This window comes from Helobdella robusta, assembly GCF_000326865.2.
Source record: "Helobdella robusta unplaced genomic scaffold HELROscaffold_1, whole genome shotgun sequence".
NCBI lineage: Eukaryota > Metazoa > Annelida > Clitellata > Rhynchobdellida > Glossiphoniidae > Helobdella > Helobdella robusta.
Window position 1 is genome coordinate 5530631 of NW_008703570.1, and position 20914 is coordinate 5551544.

Sequence of the window (20914 nt, forward strand, 5' to 3'; positions counted from 1 at the left end):
GGCCAAAAAATAAAAGCAAACGTAGATATTTAGCATAAGAATGTTTTACAGGAGTTAAAAGTTAGAACGAAGAGACGATCTAAAACGCAACGTTTAATTCATATATCTGGTGGGTACATGGGAAATAGACCATCGAATTAGATTTTTAACTCTTTTATTTTGGCAGCGCCCACGAGATGCAATGTTTATGAAGCTCTCCTTTTAAGAATTCGACATGGCGAACAACAGTCAGTGCACAGCTGCTAAAATAACTGATCTCTACGAATTGAAAGAAGAATTAGGAAAGTTTGTGCTAAATTTGTCTTAAAGTTTTTGTGATTGTAAGTTAAAGCGTACTATTTCAGCTGTCAGTTGTATAATCGGAACACTTTGAAACGGATTCATATTTCATACCTTCAAAATCAAAATAACAAAAACATAATTTACTAATTCGCCAAAAACCAAACCCAAACTTCTGACAAAACACATACAAAATTACAAAGCAATTTTATTTCAGTTAAAAAAAACTAATTTTTGACAGTTTCAATACAGTATAACTTTGTAATGACAACACTGTTTTTTTTATTATTTTATTTTATAAAGATTTGTAACAAAAAAAACATAAGCCTGGGTTTAATGATTGGGTTATGATTGGGTTTAATTAATTCATAATTACATTTGTATACATTGTGCACAAAGTTTGTGTAATGTAATCTGTGGGTGTGTTCTATAGTTGTATGTATATTTGCTATTATAACATATGTATAATTCATTATGATTATTATTATACATAAATTACACGTAATATATATATATATTTATGTTTATACCTAATCTAATCTTTATTAAACCCAATTTAAGTGTGTTTATTAATAGACAAGATATAGTCAGGAAAGTAAAGTTTAGTTATAATTTTTTTCTGATATGTATCTACTTAACTCTTAACATGATGTTATGTTGGATATATAGTTTTAGCATCACACACATGCCTAGTTTGTAAAGCGGTAAAGCGTTAGAGTTACGGTTTAATAATATTCATAAGCTGCTTACAGCTTACTGATACAACTAAAAGTTTTAATATTCACACTGAAAAAATTTTCTTGAGCATTAATTGGGTTACTTTAATCTTAGCTTTATGTAAATGAAGTGTTGTTAGAAATCTTGAAATTTACAATCTTAGATTGACAGAAAAAACTGAGTTTTTGAATTTTTGATAATTATTCAAATTTGTTTTATTAGCTTATAAATGTCAAATGATAACTAAAGAATTTAAAAAAGATATTCTTATAAGTTCGTTTAATGTGTTATTTTATGAGCTGAGCAACAAACAATACCTATGATTAAACCAACTTTTTTCTACTAGTGGTCTGTCTGAAGATTTCTTAAAATCCTCTTTGATCTGATCATTTTTTTCATTTGATTTATTTTTTGGGTTTGACTTAACAATTAAAGGTATTATTATTTATATAATTTATATATTTATTTATTCATATAAAATTAATTTTATGAAGGGGAGCTTTTTCCATTGTTCGACGATGCACTCAGAAGAAAACAGGATATGAATTTGCTGCAAAAATCATCAATACTAAGAAATTATCAGCTAGAGGTTTTTTTATGTCCTTTTCTGTAATGTCGTTTTTTTTAAAATTGTTTATTCTTTACCACAATGGTTTTCAAACTTTTTTGTTGATTTTATACAATTCATTTACACAACTTCCTTTTTTCAGTTACATTAATTTAAATGTTTTAGATCACCAGAAACTTGAAAGAGAGGCCAGAATTTGCAGACTGTTGAAACATCCGAATATTGGTAATTTTCTATTGCGTTTGAATTGTAAATAGTTTTAAGAGTCTAATAAATTTATTCACAAACATTTTGCTACAGTCACCTAATGCCAACACTGGTTCCCATTTTTTTCATTTTACCTGATTATGCAAAAACTATTTGTATGGTGTAATTTTACATCAACTACTATAGTTACTAAAATCACCATGTCTTTTCATTACTTAAAAGGTAACATTTAGTTGGCATGAAATGTTTTTATGAAGGTTGATATTGTTGACATTTTTATTTCAACTATCCTCTTACCACCATTTCTTCAAATTTTTTCAAACTTGAAGAAGCCTTTTTTCATTTTGAATTTTAAACAGTTTTCTCATAAATTTGCCAACTTCAAAGTGATTTTTTTTGCCAGGTTAATTTTGGAAAACATTTTTTTGAACGTTTTGAAATTAAATAAATAATTATAAAAATGGAATGATGAAGTAGAAATAGTCCATTTATATATTATTCAGCTTGTTAACAATTATTCCATTGTTCATAATACTAAACATGACATGAGACTTGCTAACACTGATACATTTTTTCAAAGATTAATGATAATTTAATACTAATATATTTATGTTGTTATGAACTGAAGATATATTATACATTTAATTAAGTACAGCAAAATTTAAAAAGCTTTTTGAATTTCATGAGAATTGATGATGCATGCATAAATTACTTTTGTTATTTTATGTAATATTTGAGCAAATGTTGATAACACTCTCAAATTAATTTTAATTTATTTCAGAATAAGATCAAAATGTTTATTTGCCAGCAATAATTTAAAGATAATTCAAGTTTTGTTTCGTTGGCAAAGTAGCAAAAATTGATTCACGTTAGATGTTTATTGATTGAAAAAATACAACATTAAATTCAACAATTCATAGTAAAAATATTAAAGACTTTGTTGTGCTGAACTTGATTTTCAGTAATCAAGATAAAGATGCATGTATATATATTTTTACAATATTCTATAAATTCAACAGAATGTTTGGCGTTAATATGTTTGTAGTTCGTTTTTTCGAATTCAGAATGAATTCGGAATAAATTAATGTGTATATATTAATTAGTGTATATATATATAAATGCAATGAATAATAATAATATATATATATAATATTATATATATATATATATATATATATTACTATAAGATAGAGTTCATGAGTCTGAATAACCGAAAGCAATCATACGAACACTTAATCTTCCATCAAACACATACATCTATATATACACACGCTTATATATACACATACATATATGTTGGTAATAGACCATAATTTTTACAATATTCTATAAATTCTACCGAATGTTTGGCGTTGATATGTTTGTATATAAATTCTACCGAATGTTTGGCGTTACAAACATATTAACGCCAAACATTCGGTAGAATTTATAGAATATTGTAAACATATATATATACATATATAACATATATATATTGAAAGTTGATGTTGAAAGTGACCGAAAAGTCAACTGAATGTTTTAATTTTCCAGTTATTTCTACTAATACTAATATTATGTTTCCACTCGAATCGTTTCCAGTGTTGACCGAAGAACAGATATCTAAAGTTGTTAATTCGTCACCTACGAAGTCATGCTCACTAGACCCAATACCGACGCATGTATTCAAAGAATATGCTGACTGTTTTATTGTTTACTTAACGGAGGGTGTAATGCCACAGGTTTGCAAGCATGCAATTGTCACGCCAATTCTAAAGAAGACAGGATTAGATAAATCAGATCTGATAAACTATAGGCCGGTGTTAAATTTGTCTTTCGTTTCTAAAATTATAGAACGTTCCGTTGAGTTAGTTTTAAATAATCATATAAATAAAAATGGTATTTGGCCTTTGCATCAATCTGGATACAGAAGGTTTCATTCGACCGAAACAGCTCTATCGGATATATTCCCTCATGTTTATTCAGCAGTTAATGTACAAAAAGTAACTTTGTTGGCATTCCTGGACATGAGTTCGGCGTTCGATACTGTGAATCATAAAATCCTGCTGGATAGACTGAAATATTGTTATGGTTTAAATAAGATTGCGTTAACGTGGTTCGAATCATTTCTCACTGGTCGGACTCAGCAGATTTCTTACTCAGGTGGTCTCTCGGAACCAATGAAACTTACGTCAGGGGTGCCTCAAGGATCTGTTCTTGGACCGATTCTTTTTTATTTGTACGTTGCAGAGATATTGGATTTAATGAATAAAGATGGTTATTATTGTCACGGGTACGCAGATGACATGCAGATATGCGTTTCATGTGTTCCAGATGAGATGCCTACCGTATTAGAGAAACTGACAAAAACTATATCTGATGTCGGCTCGTGGCTGGGTCAAAGTAGGCCAAAGTTGAATCAGGCTAAGACTCAGTTCATGTTGGCTGGTACATGGCAACAAACGTCAGCGGTTGAACCTTCATCGATTAACATCAGCATGACTGATATAAGTTTCAGTAAAACGGTTACCAATTTGGGAATTGTGATGGACTCCCGTATGACAATGGGTCCACAAGTCAGTCTATTGGTTAAAAAATGTATGTTCCAACTAGGTCAATTACGTCAAGTCACAAAATCGGTAGATAGAGATACAATGACTTTATTAGTACATGCTTTCGTCAACTCTAGATTGGATTATTGTAACAGTCTTCTATATGGTATAGCTGATAAACTGTTGTCTAAACTTCAGATGGTTCAGAATCAGGCTGCTAGAATGATATATCGCAAATTAAAATTTGATCATGCATCACCAATTCTAAAGGAGTTGCATTGGCTGCGTGTTAAACAAAGAATCATGTTCAGGTTGGGTGTAATGGTATTTAAAAGTTTGAATGGTCTGGCTCTGAAATATTTAGAAGATAAGTGTATTCGAGTTTCATCTATGCCATCACATGGGCGTCTAAGGTCTGCAGATTCAAACACGCTGTATGTTAGAGATCGGAATCTGAAAACAGCAGATAGAGATTTTGCAGTTGCTGGGCTTATTTTTTGGAACAGCCTACCTATCGAACTACGTATGTCCGAGTTATCATTAACTGAGTTTAGAAGACGTCTAAAGACATACCTATTTGGTAACTCCTTGTGATCTCAACCGATGATGGCTTTGCTTTCAACATGCTTCATACGAGGAGAGCGCTGATGAGAAGCAATTATAATTGGCGCTATATAAATACAATATTTGATTTGATTTGATAACTACAAAAATAGAGTTCGCGAGTCTGAATGACAAAAATATAAGCATATTCTAGTTGGCACTTTTCAATCAATCAATCAATCTTCGTTTAGCGTCCAGTGACCCAGTTTCCCGAGGTAGGACGTAGTTGGCACTTTTATCATAAGCATTAAATGATGTTGCAACTTGAAGTTGAACTTGATGTTGCAACATTAGAATCTGTTTCAAGTAGATTGATGTTCAGATCACCAATTAACACCAACAACTTATTTCAAGCAATTGTTCCAAGTATTTCAGATAAGCATTAACATCATGATTAGGAGGTCTTTACGTTACTTCACTTTGATCTCATCATTTTCACTCAATTTTTTAATTTTTGATGTTTAATTATTTTTTTTAATCAGTGTTAAGTCTTTCTAAAATATTTTTATATGCATTTCAATTAAAATTTTTTTAAAATTTCCAGTACGTCTACACGACAGTATACAAGATGAAGGCTTTCATTATCTAATATTTGATCTGTTAGTTTTTTTTAAATATTGAAATTGCAATGGCGTTTCAATAGGCGGTAGATTAGTTGTCTACATTTGGCAATTTATATATTTCAGATATATTTTTCGTGTTTTTTCCATTGCAATACCTCACTTTGATTTTTGCTCATGATTTGTTATCTAACTTATTCAACTTGTTTTTTGGTACAATGAACACTTAGGGGCTTATTTCTTTGACATTCATTTCTTATTTGGACGCTGCTTAGGCCAGAAAATTTTATGTAGAATCAATTGAACTAGTCAATAAACATAATAATAATAATAAGTTATAAAAAACGGGATTATTTCACTGAACCTCATCAGAGTTACTGGGGGTGAGTTGTTTGAAGATATTGTTGCCAGAGAATTTTACAGCGAATCAGATGCAAGGTGAGTTTATCTTCTCAAATTTTCTACGTTCGATTAATTGTTTTAATTTTGATTCTATGGCTAACTTGACTTTATGTGACGAGTCCTTGTTTGACTGACTTTCTTTAATGGCATGTGGGAAGGTGGATTTCAATCTCAGAATGTGATATTTTTAAGTTAAAATTCATTCATCTGGTGATGTGCAGTTTGAATGCTTAAAACAAACGGTTATTAATCAGGAAGTTGTCGTGTTTGCTCAAAAAGCTACTTGCTAGCTAGTCATTTGATTTTGGATACTATTATTTCAAATAAATAAATAGAAGCATTTAGTTGCCCATTTGCTTCATTTGTTTCTTTATTGAAGGTTTTGTTTAGAAAATAACGAATAGTAAGTTTCAGACTGTTTTTTTTCTCCCAACAGTAACTGTATGCAACAAATTCTTGAGAGTGTTGATTACTGCCATCAAATGAATATTGTTCACAGAGATCTTAAAGTATGTAGGCGTCTTTGATGATAATAATATTTTCTTCATTGGTTCTCATTATTACTTTAAACAGTTTTTATTTTTTTTATTTTAATTATATGAAATTAATTTAAAATTTTGATTTAAATTTTTAACCTTAATTAAATTTGATTTTTAAATAACCGATCAATGCTAACACTGCCAGCCAGAAAACTTACTGCTAGCGAGCAAAATGAATGGAGCAGCAGTCAAGTTAGCAGATTTTGGGCTTGCCATCGAGGTTCAAGGCGACCAACAGTCATGGTTTGGTCAGTTGGTTTGAATTCTATAAACCTTTAGCTTTCAGTGTATTATGCTGACAAAAAGTTACACGAATATTGCACAAATATTGCTTGATGGCTGTTGCGTTTTAAAAATTTTGATACAATGCTTGAACATTTTTTGCTATCACTGGAAAGGCATTGGTGTGTCTTCGGTTTGCAGTTCCCACATAACCAATAGTCTTTAAACACATTTCATCGCTTACTTGTTTGCAGTAAAACTTTTGTGTCAACATTGATCTTCTGTACATTCACACATTCAGAGCATATGAAGCAGATGTGTACATTTATAACACAGGACTTACATAGGCACTGGTATTTGCTCACGAGCTTCACATCCTACGTGGCTAGAAAGCCAGAGTCATTATTCCTTGCTTATTTATTTTCACTACTTTCCTTGATACAATCATTAGGCACCAATGGAGCTGATCTATCCTGTATATCAACAAATCGTCGTACAAAGACATTTAGAAATAAACTTCAATATTTCATTTATGTGGGATTCTGTGACCCTAAGTGTCCTTTTATAACTTGTGATTTTTTTTTAATCTTCTCTTAAAGTTGTTTTAACATTTAACTGGAAATGATATTGGTAAATAATCAAATATTAGTTAATTAGTATAAAATGTGCTTTTTCTATTATATAAGTAAAAAATGACCGAGTAATTGTTTATAGTGTGGATATGTTTCATAAACTTTTGTGTTGATTTCATAATTTTTCTAAATTTTATTTGATGTTTTTTTCAGGATTTGCTGGTACACCAGGATATTTATCACCAGAGGTGCTTCGTAAAGAACCTTATGGCAAAACAGTGGATGTTTGGGCATGCGGTATTAATTTTTTTCATTGCTGCACTTATTCATTGACGGTTCCATTATTTCCATTTCCAATGTTTGTCTTGTTTCTCCCCAGCTGACTTAATTATATGTGTTTGTTAGCCAATGGGGGAAGCAGCTGAAAAGACAGATAAGTAGAAAAATTATCCTTTAAAAGGCTTTAGAGTAAATGGATGTGGCAGTTGGAAGAAAATGACATGCAGTCATGTGACCACTGGCATTTATAAAAGCTTGTTTGAAATGAGAATCATATCAATATATAATGGAAAATGAAATAAAAAAAATTGGAAATAATAGAACGGATACACAGTTCAAAATTGAAAAGTTTTTGATAGGAAAGTTTTATTCTGGTGAAATTAGTTAATAGCATTTCAGAATAGAATAGATCATGTTGCTAAATATAGTTACTCTTACATTTCTTTGCAAAAGACGTTCTGGTCCAGTGTGTACAAGAGGCAAAAAATCAACTAATTTGCTCCAATTTGTATAAAATTTATAACTAATTCCACTCATATAACTTTCAACAAGTCACTAAGTTTTCGTCATTCTTATCTTTTTCATATTCAACAATTACTCCTCACCTCGACGATCATTTGCTTATTAATCACATAGATTATTGTAACTTCTTTTTATTATGTACTAGCAGAAACCACAAATGCAACAAATTTTATATTGATACTCCTTAATTTCCAATTATTAATGACATGACTCTCTGTTTTGTAGGAATCTCACTTGTGATTAAAGATATCCACTTTTCATTGTTTAACAATTGAAGTATTGTCACGAATATTTGTTAAGGAGTGATTCTGTACATCTTGCTGGTGGGCTATCCTCCATTTTGGGACGAGGACCAGCACCGGCTCTACGCTCAGATTAAAGCTGGAGCATTTGATGTCAGTTTTTTGCTCATCTAGTGTTGCTAATTTAACTGTTTTAGTTATTAGTTTAGTTCGGTTTTTTGATGAAAATTCTAAGTTAAATTATTTCAATTGAATTTGTTTTTTTTTTCGAATTTTGTGATTGAAAACATTTCTAATCATAAATGTCTTAAAATGTTCTAAATGTTTATATAAACGTGTAAATATAAATATGTGTGTGCTTATTTTTTCATAATAGTTAATAAATGTATTGCCTAAAAAACAAAATTAATTGAAGCGTAGACAGTTTGTTTATCATTTTCTTTGTCATTCTAAGTCCACCTATTGATGGTACTATCTTAATTACATTGAATCAATGACCAAACGTTAACGCACCAAAAGCTGGAGCTAATAAAATATCATTATAAGACTGCGTTTGTCTGTCTGTGTGTGTGTGTGTGTGTGTGTGTGTGTGTATGTGTGTATGTTTTTATATATACGAGTTTATTTATGGTGTTGTGCGTGCGAATTTTCTTTGAAAACGTCGTGCTTGTTTACACAGGCTGAAAATAAGATGGTTTGTTTTGGAAAAGGAAGAGTAGGCTTCCCGGAGAGTAGCATGTTTTAGGTGAATGTTAGGCCACTGCTGTTGGCAATTGTTAACTCACTAACTGCTTCAATTTGGTGTGCTCAGTAGCCTATAATGATGATGTTTTATTTTGATCATTCATTTGAACTTCTGATGTACATTAAATGTATTTAATTTATTATATATATATATATATATATATATATATATATCAATCAATCTTCGTTTTGCGTCCAGAGACCCGGTTTCCCGAGGTAGGACGTATATTATATATATATATATATATATATATATATATATATAGTATTAAATAATCGCAATAAACATTGGCATCTCAAATTTAAAACTGCTAGATTCATATTTGGTAACTAATATTTTTAAAACCTCCTCAGTATCCTTCCCCCGAATGGGACACAGTTACTGCAGAAGCGAAGAACCTCATAAACAGCATGCTGACAGTCAATCCTGCTAAGAGAATCACAGCTGCTCAGGCCCTCAAACATCCATGGATTAGTGTTAGTTTATAATTATTAATAATAAAAATTATTATTATTATTTAAATTAAGGTTTATATATGAAACCTTTTAATTACAATTTCAAAGACGCTTCTGAGATTGAAGCAGTATTTGTGGAAACCACCTACACGTTATGTGCTTGTTGAATAATCATGAAGACCACGCAATAACTCCGGTCTTAAACAAAACATCTACAAAATCAATCAAGATACCAGATTTAACAACAGGTTTAAATCATCACTTCCCAAATTAAGTTGTCTGGAAGCTGACGGATTATAATCAATCACTTGTCTGGAAACTCACGGATTATAATCAACTGGAGCATTTTTATAGTCTTATTAGGCGAACCACAATTGAAACAGTCCAGACGTGAATGTATATATATAACTGAGTGCACCAAACAGTGAACTACCACTGTGGTACGTCTTTCTTGAATTTAGGATGATCCTACGAGACCCAAGTTAAGAAGTTGACTCGCACAATTAGCAATTTTGTATTACACTTGGCCAAGCAAAGATAAGTCTTGATCAAAAATACAACCCAAATTGTATAAAAAACGTTTACATGATACATACAAAAATAAACGAACCTCGTACATATTCATATAAAAATAAACAGAAATTTTTATGTATAGATGGATAGATAACAAAAATTGTTAAAAATAAACAAAAATAGTTAACAAAATTTAATAGTTGAGAACATTTTTAGAGATAAAAATTTTTACGAGTTTGTTAACACTGAATCTCTTCATGAATATATCAGCAAAGGGAGAGAGTGGCGGCCATGGTGCATAGACAGCAGACTGTTGACTCGCTGAGGAAGTTCAATGCCAGAAGGAAATTAAAAGTTTGTACTGCTTTATTTTTTTAATGCTTTCAATTTTTTTTTGCACATTGTGCAATCGCTTTTATTTTCTGCAACATTTCATAGATGACATAAAATTATATTTTAATTATTATTGCATCCACATTAATTTACATTTCTTTAAATTTTTTATCCGCTGGTTTCGTTAAAATTTCCTTTAAAAATTGATGTCATTCATCATCTGTTACGTTACAAACTACTGTGAAATGAAAGTGTCGAAGAAATAAGAAATGGCGTCGGGGCTGCAACACGCCTATCGTTTGTTATGAAAGTTATTAGTGTCCCGGCGATATAAATGCTGGTGCGCCTTGATGCGATAGCACCATGCGGCACAAGTTGTTAGAGCACTGGCATAACAATCCGTCTCCAATGACGTCTGTATTGGTCTCATGTTCACTTCATTTCCTACTAAAATTTTTCTCTATCTGTTGCAGTTATTTTATATTCTAAAATTAATTACGTTAAATTTTCTAACAATTTAAAAAATTTAGAAGTAGTATAGGAAAAATAATTAATCAAAGATAGTTTTCTAATGTTCATACTAACATTTCTCATTTATGTCCACAAATCTTTTGTTTAACGACACAAATACTTTTTAATCTTTCTTAGTGACAAGGTTTCAATTTTTCTTACAGATGTTAAATGTGCAAAATGTCATGACTGGCTTATTCTTTTCTACTAGTACTAAACTAAGTTATAAATTTTGCTTTTGTATCAAAATCAGGGTGCTATACTAACAACCATGCTCGCCACGTGCAACTTCTCAAGTTAGTGTTGTTTTCATTGAATCATCATTCTCTTCTGTAACTTGTTCGAGCATTTGGAATTTATATAATTTAGATCATTCTGCCTGTTGGGTGTTCTTGCTAAATCTTTTGGTTGTAATCATCTGAATTCGAATTGATGTTCATAATTTATTCATTCAAATTTTGTGTGAAAATTCCTGTAAATTTTTTACTTTTGATTCTCGTTTTGTCATTTCCATATATAATTCTTGATCGTTTGTAAACTATATTATAATAATAATAATAATCTTGTAAAGACCGCAGTCTTATGGCGAAGAAAACAGACAAAGATTCTGCTGAAGGTTGAATTTTCAACATTACGTTTCAGTAAAACTTTTCTTCATTCTCATCGTTGGGCTTGCAATAAATCTTCAATATTTTAAATGTTTCATTTATGTTGCATCAAGCAAACTCGTGTCATCATCGTCATCATCATCATCACCATCATCATCATCATGATTTATGTCATCATGTGTGTACTCGCCATTTATGTTGGATCATGTTAGTTTAGGAGAGTCTTTTCAAAAACAGACCAGCAAGTTTAAATTATAGTAAAATGAATCATAACATTCTGCCGGAACAGAATATTTGTTTTTTATTATTTTATTGTTGATTGTTGGTGAAATAAAATGAAGTATACGAATTTTCATCATTGTATTTTGTTTTCACTTTTTCTTCAAATTGGTCCGTGCAGCTTTTATTTTTGTCGACAGGGTTCTCAAAGACAATGAAAGATGTTGTATCGATGAGCAAGAGTGCTGAGAACCAGCAGGACGTTAAAACCCAGCAGGAGGGCGCTGCTCCTTCAGTTGCCATCAAAACTGAAACAAATTATGTCAACCAGGACAGGAGCAGTACGTTCCTCTCCCACAATTCATTTAGTCTTCGTATATTTTAATTTGGTTTGCAATGCTTATTTGTTTGTTTTGACAGTTTATAAAATTAGTTTATGAGGTAGTTTATAGAATTCCCATATTGTTGAGCAAAGGATTATCTTTGAAATTTATTTATCTCTTTTTCAGTTTATTTATTTCAACTTTCCGTTCATCTTCTAGTTCTCAATAATTTTCTTCTCATTAGTCACTTTGTTGTACGTGCAGTTGTACATCTTGAAGAACCTCACACGGCAACCATCTGATCAGTGATCCCTCGTTTGCTTGTTTTTCAAGTTAACAGAAGCTAAACATCTTTTAACTTACAACTTTTTGACAATTTGTTGTTTTTGCACTTTTATTTGACATGAAACCATTTCTAATCGTTTCTCTATTTTTTACAGCACTGTACTTATTATGGTAGATTATTGTAGGGTCATTCTCTATGAGCCCTGCCCTATTGCGTTTGCAGACAGCTCGCCCCCGGGCAACTCGTTTCTTAGCATAAGCATAAAGTCAATATTCAAAGAAAAAAAATATAAAAATGCACCAAAAAAATTATAACACACATCCGCAAGAACACACGCAACAAAACCCGCTAACAGCAATCCAATGGATTCTAGTTAGGAAAATGCTGTTCGTTCCCCTCGATACAAAAAGTACGAAACAACACAAAATAAAAACTAGAGCCAATACGTTATGGTGCTGGAAAAAAAACTCAATACGTTTTAATAATTGTAGATGTGTAGATGTTACATAGCAGTCATATCGCCAGCTGATTAAAGCAGAACAAATTTGGACAAACACCACACTGCAAAACAAGTCAAAAAAGCAGTTAAAAAATGTCAGTGAAATAAATAAAAATGCAAATTCAGTTTAACTTAAGGATGAAGTCTCCCGCTGCGTAAGTAGCTAATATTGCTCAAACATTCATTGCTTTCTTGAATTTCCAACTGCAGATCGTGCGATGGAGATAATCAAATTAACGGAGAAGATAACATCAGCCATGATCACTGGAGATTACGATCTCTTCACGTTCGTTTCTTCTGTTCATTCCCCTTGTACAGTTGTAATGAATTGGTGATGGTGGTGGCAGTGGTGATGATGTAAAAATTATATTAATAACTGTGTTCCTAGGTATGAAGTATGAGATTAACATGAACTCTTCTCATGAACTTTTGACTCTTACCACTGTTATGTCATGTTTGGATGTATGAATGATGCTATTATTTCTGGAAATAAAACTAAAATTAAACCACCAGTCGGTTGGCCGATCCTCAGATGACTTGCTTTCTGCCAGAATCCAGCGGCAACCTAATCGAGGGAGTCTCATTCCACAAGTTCTACTTCGATAATGGTTGCACATTTGTTATTTTAATTCGTTGAATAATTCAGTTATTCATTGAGTCAGACGTGTTTGAAATAATTTGTTTCAATTATATGTGGTTGTAATTTTATGTTGATGTTAAAAACGTTGGAAACATTTTTATTTGCTGTTAAATGAAAGATATGACGAAATTATTTGCACTTGTATAAATTTTTCAGTTGACCAGAGAATTAACAAGCCAGCAAACACTTATATCTTAAACCCGCATGTGTATTTTCTATCTGAAGATGCTGCTTTCATCGCTTACAAGAGGCTCACACAACTAATCGACAAGTTAATTTTTTTAATCGTCTTCAATGCAATTATTCAATTCCTACTTTAAATGCTTAAGATTTTCTTACAATCAGTTTGATAAATAGCTTCAAACAACGTTTAAGTAGTTATTCTCGGCGAGATTTTTCTTTATTTTTATATAATAGAAAATTAGAAATTGAAAGAATTTTTGCCTGCATCTTCGATGGCTCAGTTTTTTGTACACATTCAAATTGTAAAATAACGTTTGTTGCGCTAGCACATAATTGATTTCAATCAGAAACTCATCCATTCGACAATATTCTGTGGTGCGCATTTATTCCTTCCTCCCAGTCCAGCAACTTTCCTCTCTAGTGATTTAATATATCAATATTATAATTAAATTAATTATGACGGATGCGACCCGGCAGGAATGGTGCCCCACTGACGGTGCACTCGGAGGAGACCCGCATCTGGCAGAGGCAGTCAGCTGGCTGGGTCAGTGTGCACTACCATTGCTCAGCTGGCAGTTCACTCTCCAATGAAAAGCTTTCAAACAAATGATGGATTGATGGAGCGAATGAACGAATGAGTGAGGGAATATTCATCCTTCCAACTTCAGCTTGGGTTTGAATCTGGCCACTTACCTGGTGGATGGTGTACGATCAAATGTTCATTGACAACACATTTTTAATATTTTTAATTTATTCATAAATATGTGCAGTAAATTTTAAATAATGAATTAATGATGATGATATTGTTGAACTTACTTCCATCGTAACAATAAATAATTAAGATGCAATTTTTTGTCGGAACACTGATGGGCAAAATGAATAACTTCTTTACAATTTCCCAGTAAACTGTTTGCAATCATTTTTGCTACAATTATTTTCATTTTAAATCATCAAATTTAGCTAAAATAATTTTTAGAAAATTTTCGGAAGATTTACTTTTTGACTTGGCTTTTTAATATTATCATTATTGTTATACGGCTAAAATGTCAGTTAAATGATTATTTCTATGACGTTTCATGCTTTTTATTTTATTTTTTCTTTTACTTTTTGCAGATTTTTTTCACCAGTTGTAGTGTTTATGATTTATTTTCTTTTCCAGCTGCAAAATTAATGTAGTAATAATGATGATAATAATAAACGTTTGCAATTGTACATAAATTTTGAGAGTAGTGGAAAGATGAGTAATCGTGGTTTCATTTTACTACTGTGATTGTATGTTCTTTTTTCTATTTGCTCTGTTGATTTAAATTATTGGATGGTTTTTAATAAAAAATAAATAACATTATTTCTATTTCGAGATTCTCTTCCGTTCTCTCTGTGCATAACATATATATATATATATATATATATATATATATATATTTATATATATATATATATATGTATATATATATATATATATATGAGATAATACGTTGATATATAATTATATTATATAAATACTACGTCGATAGCTGTTACTTAGAGGCGTATGTACTTGTGTGTGTGTGTGCATGCTCATATATACAGTATTGTGTGAACTTTACCGATTTTTTGGCATTAATCAATTTAAAGGTTCATCTTTGCCAGGAGTTAGAGGCAAAACAAAATAAAGTTTGGCATGTATCAAACTTTAAATTGATTAATGCCAACAATTCGGTAGAATTCATACAATACTGTATAAAATATGGTCTCCTTCCAACATATATATATATATATATATATATATAATATTTATGTGTGTTACGTATACATATGTTTGTTTGTACGTTTATTCATTTATTCGTTTGTTTATTCATTTGTTTATTTATTTATGGAGCATCCGTGTTTGAGTTTTTGAGTTGCGCTGCGCAGGCATGTCATCGTATGTAACGTTGAGTTAGTGTCAAGCTGCTTACGTGTGTATGTGTGTGTGTGTGTTTGAATGTATGTGCGTCTGTGGTGCGTGCGTGCACATAATGCACTACCAATTCGAAGACAGTGTTTATTCTTATTGTGACATTAAGTAGAGGTGTAATGAGATTTTAATATTACATTTGTTGTGAGTTATGGTTGTGTCTTCTTGTTTGTGCGCTGCGTTTGATATGAATTTGTAGCCAGTGTACGATATGCGTCGTTAAGATTTAGTCTATTAGACGAGGTTGTGTAATGTTTTGAAAAGTGGAAAGGCGGTGAACGGGTGGATGGTGGCAGTGGAATCAGATTAGTTCAGATTCACCTAAAGTACTTTTATTTTAGCACATTCTAATTGGAAGACTTCGTTTTGAATTATGAGAGTAATATGTTTAATAGTAAAGAATGCAGTTCGTGGTTGTGTGGTGTCTCTTCCGTTCTCATACCAAACTTCTTTTTAATTACAACTTTTTTGATATGTATGATTGTGTAGGCATACATTTGTATGTGATATTATTAGGTTAAATACTATATATGTATATATTATATATCGGTTGTGTATGTATATATTAAATATCGGTTATATATGTATTTATATTTTATTAAACATGTGTGAACATCGCGTGTACTAAATTTTCATTATGTCTATTAGGATTGGAAATTGTAAAATTTCTGCTGCATCATAGCCGAGTACTTTTAATTGAAACATTGATTAAACTTTCCTATGAAACTGGCATGAATATATGTGAATTTGTGACATTTAATGAATTATTCAGTCCTTTTAGCTATTAGGAATGTCATGATCTTAAATTGACCTATGATATATTTAATATTCTGCAAAGGCGTCGACTTGATATTGACTAATCTTATATAATCATTCAACAGAAGTTCTTGATTTTTACAATATGCTTAAATTATCTCTTATTTTAAATGTTTAACATTATTCATTATTCTAGTCATGAGGTCTGTACAATGTGGTACGAACATATTTTCAAGAACTCGTAAAATAAGCTAGCAAGTATCTTGCTTGTCACAGAATTTTGTCGATGAATAATGACTGAAGTTTTAATTTTTCATCTCTACAAATGCGACTATACAGTGTTGCATACTGCTTAACATATATTTCAGAATAATAAAAAGAAGGAATTTGCAGACATTAACGGATAAATATCCTCCTTATTTAAATTTCTTAACATTGACTCATGTTTTTGTTCAACATTTAATGAAGTTCGGTTTGTCTCTTCTTTTTTTATTTTACGCTATATTTGTTATTGTCTCTTTTTTTTGTTGTTTTTAGAGGTGATAGATTTTTAAATAATTTCTTGTTCCATTTGGTCTGTATATCTTTTTTATATATGTATGTATGTATTTACATATTTATTTACGATTTATAATCTATTTTGGTATGTGTATATTTGGAATGTTTCAAAATTTTATACAAGTAGATACATAGACGAATTCAATGTGTATAATTATAATTCATTTGATGCTGTTCCGTTAATTGAAAAATTGGTCTTATGGTTGTTGGATGTTGACGTTGAGCCCATTTCAACTTAAATATTTCTTCTATGAATCAACTTTGTCTTCATTGTAATAGTTATAAAAATTTTTATTTTAGAAAATGGGAGGGATACTAAATTGGTAAACAAGCTTATTATTTTATACTATGCAAAAATTCTAATATCGATTGTTTCAAATTTTGAACAGTAATCTGCTCATTTTGGTTTCACCATCAAAATGAACAACCTTCATGCTATCCACGAGAATATTTCTCGTGTGCTATTTATGAAAATATTTTTCAAGTACTCTCATTAACCTTTATGAAGCAATAACACGAATCTTCAATTCGTACAATGAATCTGAATTCTGAATGTTCCGCAACATGGTCGCTGCGAACCAGTGGCGAATCTGGGGGGCGTTGTAAGCGTTATTTGTGTTAAGTTAGTAAAAGTAGTATTTTTAACAGGAACAGTGGGGTTTTTGAACTGCTGTGAGTAAACTATGAAATTATTTTGATGAAATGGCCAATGCTTTCAAAATGTGGATTTTCTGGTGCATCGTTTACCTCAATAAGATCTGTTGAGAAGTTACGTTTTGAAAAGTTTGAACATAGCATGGTTTTAACGATTTTTGTATTACAGATAGCAAATTAATTAGTTTAAACAAATTTTACGACGACAGTTTAAAAAATGGGGGTTGAACAAAAGTTTTGAAAAGCAAACGAGTTCTCAACTTATTTAATAATAATCAGCGACCATGTTCAATGAACGATTATGTCGATGCGTTCTGATGTTTTTAATTATTTTGGTCATCTCTTATTTGTTTCATTGTGTATAATTTTGTAGAATCTCGATCTTAATGCTGCCATCTTCGTAGTAGTTTGTTGATATGCACAAACATATAAGAACAGAAATATATATTATGAATAAACTTTTTTATTAGAGGGTTTAAACTTTTTTATGTTAAAATATTTGTTATCCGTAGGTTAAACTTTAGATTGATGGACTTAAATCTATTTTTATTGCTTTTTGGGAGTGATTTTTTGCCTCATTTTTAATATTTTTGAATTTATTAATAGCATTTAATTAACAACCAGTTAATGAGGTTTGTGAGTGATACTTTGTCAATAAAATGGTGTGTTTTAATATTAAAAATTAACGACATTTTAAATAATTTGTAAAAAAAATGTATATTGAATAATTGGCTGACGAATTCTTTAATGGACGGGCAGGAGTGTGGACAAGCAGGCCTATTGTCCAGCGTCGAGACACTATTTTATGAACGGATGAAACATTGAAATGACGCGGTACTAATGTAGTAGATGATGCGGCCCTATTGTGATAAATGTGTTTGAGCTTTCATTAGAACCTACATGAGCAGCTTCTGAGCTTGTCCGGAGGTTTATTTTAAACGGTGTGGAGTTGCAAAATTGTTTTTGATTGCTGGGAAATTTTATATTTTACATGACGTGGAATAGAAGTCGGCATAATAGCCGAAAAACGGTCTGGTAGGTATGTTTTGAACCTACTGCTATTTTTTAAAGAAGGATTCAGAGGTTTTGTCAGAGAGTGAATTACAATATCTTGGACATCAAAGTTTATTTTATAATTATTTAATATGTTATTAAACTGCATAACTGAGCTAAAGAAAAATTACGGTAAATTAGGAATGTAAGTTTTCGATGCAGTCTAAATTTTGATATTTAGAGAGAAGCTTGACAAAGATAAAGATTGGTGTCGGCAGGTCAATGATGAAAAAATTGCTAGATATATTAATGATGCTGATGCTGATAAAGGAAATGTTAGGTGTGGTGCAAAAGATCGAGCCAAAAACGGAACCATCTGCGTTTTAATTTTTCAGATTTTCTTTTATAAAGTCTTTGTTATGGTTTATTGGTCAGTAAATACCTCTAGTTATGTATGAATGTACCTATAAATAGGTGGATGGATGGCCGATGATATTGTTCTTATGATCAAGTAAACAATCGCTGCAACATCAACACGAACGTTATCTAAGATGGGTTATATAATTCGAAATGATCCTTAAAGTTAATAAAGCAGAAAAAAAATTTATTTACTAAGCCAAATTATCATTAGTATATAAAGGTACAATTATATGCTTGGAATAATATATTACTCTAAAAAAATCTTTTGCAATTTCCATAGAGCCGAGAACGCCAATTTATCATTAACCACTAAAATTATGCTTCAGTCACCACCATGGAATTATATAACTGGAAGTGCCCTACCAGCGTTTTAACATTGAAAATTTTTTCAACGGGCAAGTTACCTCTGGAAGCAAGTTCCTAAAAATTAATTATTCATGAGCATTTTGGCTTATTTTTAGAAAAATCTGAGATATAATTAGAAAAATCTTGGCCTTCCCGAAGTTATGTTAATGACTCTTTGCCGATCTGCATTCAGCTCGTTGTTAAAATTTATTTCGTTTTCAACATTCCGTGAAGTTTTAGGTTAATTTATAAGGTTTATATAACCGTATTTAATCGTTAAATGGATATTGCCATTTTTTGTGCATCAGAAAAATCGAAGATTTATTCGTTAGCGATCCTCATTTTTCTGAAATAAAGATTTATTCATTCTTTTTCCCAGCACCCACGAATAATTCAATGGTCACCACTGAAATTTATTTTTTGAACGTTTCCTCTGTCGCACATCACTGTTAGGTCATTTGATCCTTCTATTCATTGTAACGCTCATAAAAAAATCAAAAAAGAAAATAATCATCAAGCTAAATATATTCAAACCGCATCGAAACCATGGCTGCCAGTCTCAACCATTTATCGTTAAAAACAGTAGATGTTTGAACAAAACTTAGTGGTCATTTGATAAACATGAAAATTGTAGATTTTTTCTAATTATAACTATTAGATTTTACTGATTAATAACAAAATTTTTATCAGTGTCAAAAAGAAATCACTTTTTATTGTTTGTATTACACGAACTACAAAATTTTTATCAGTGTCAAAAAGAAATCACTTTTTATTGTTTGTATTATTCGAACTATATAAAAACTAATGTACTTAATAAAATCACAATCCCGTTTATCGAATATTAACACAATCTAATTCATCTTAAATTAATGGTGGAACCAACTACAAATTTTCAACAAAACTAAAAAGCTAGCAATTTAATTAATTAAAATTTGCTTGTCTTTAGAGTTAATTTTAGTTAAGGCAAAAATTAATATTATTAATTATGTTTAAGTTGTGGAGGAACTAGTTTTCTAACCGCCATTGTTTGTCTTTGTTAATATTGCCATAAAATATTAAATTTTAAATGAATTATAGTCGGAGTTGCTGTCAAGAAGCTCTCCAGCTTAGTTAAATTTGCAATTAAAGTAAAGTGAATGAATAATGATCAAGGCAATTATAATCAGCCAAACAGCACACTAAATGTAACAAGTGTGAGTCTTTTCTTTTTAAATAAACGTGAAGATTGGAGAAATCCTAATCAATCCATGGTCAGTCCAATATTCACCGCGACAGTTAATTCAGATACCGTGCTTTTGTATTTTGTCTATACTGAAGTGTCATTTGTGAGATGATCAAGGTTTTAACAGAGCACTTCTTCATAATTATTGCTTTCCACGACAGAAACGTATGCACTGATTTTGGAAAATCAACGAAAACAAACCTGGTGAAAAAAGTGGCATAGTGAGACGATTTTCCACATTGAAGTGTAATGCGAATGAAAAAGCCATATGCCATGAATCCAAAAAAACCTAGTATGAACATAATTTTAAAAGAACAAATTTTTCTTTACCCTTTAGTATCAACTTCTTATGGCTTAGTGGTTAAGGTCGCCTGATGCCGTTTCGCAGTGCATGCAGTTGCGTACCCAGAATTCTTTGCGTTGGGTGAATGATTTCAAATAATAAATTTGATGACTTTTTTTGTTGATTTCCGTTT

General features: G+C 31.0%; 1 protein-coding gene across 1 annotated transcript; it reads left to right on the forward strand.

Moving 5' to 3' along the window:
- Positions 1 to 214: 214 nt before the first annotated feature.
- On the forward strand, positions 215 to 14164 carry HELRODRAFT_155569 (hypothetical protein; the record flags this gene model as incomplete). Its single annotated transcript, XM_009010908.1, has 17 exons — positions 215 to 285; positions 1491 to 1585; positions 1730 to 1789; positions 5447 to 5501; positions 5835 to 5900; positions 6301 to 6373; positions 6549 to 6651; positions 7411 to 7494; positions 8299 to 8393; positions 9339 to 9461; positions 10224 to 10307; positions 11050 to 11092; positions 11960 to 11964; positions 12956 to 13017; positions 13245 to 13339; positions 13528 to 13642; positions 14032 to 14164. 17 exons carry the CDS (start codon positions 215 to 217, stop codon positions 14162 to 14164), a joined length of 1362 nt encoding a protein of 453 aa, XP_009009156.1.
- Between the last annotated feature and the right edge of the window lie 6750 nt (positions 14165 to 20914).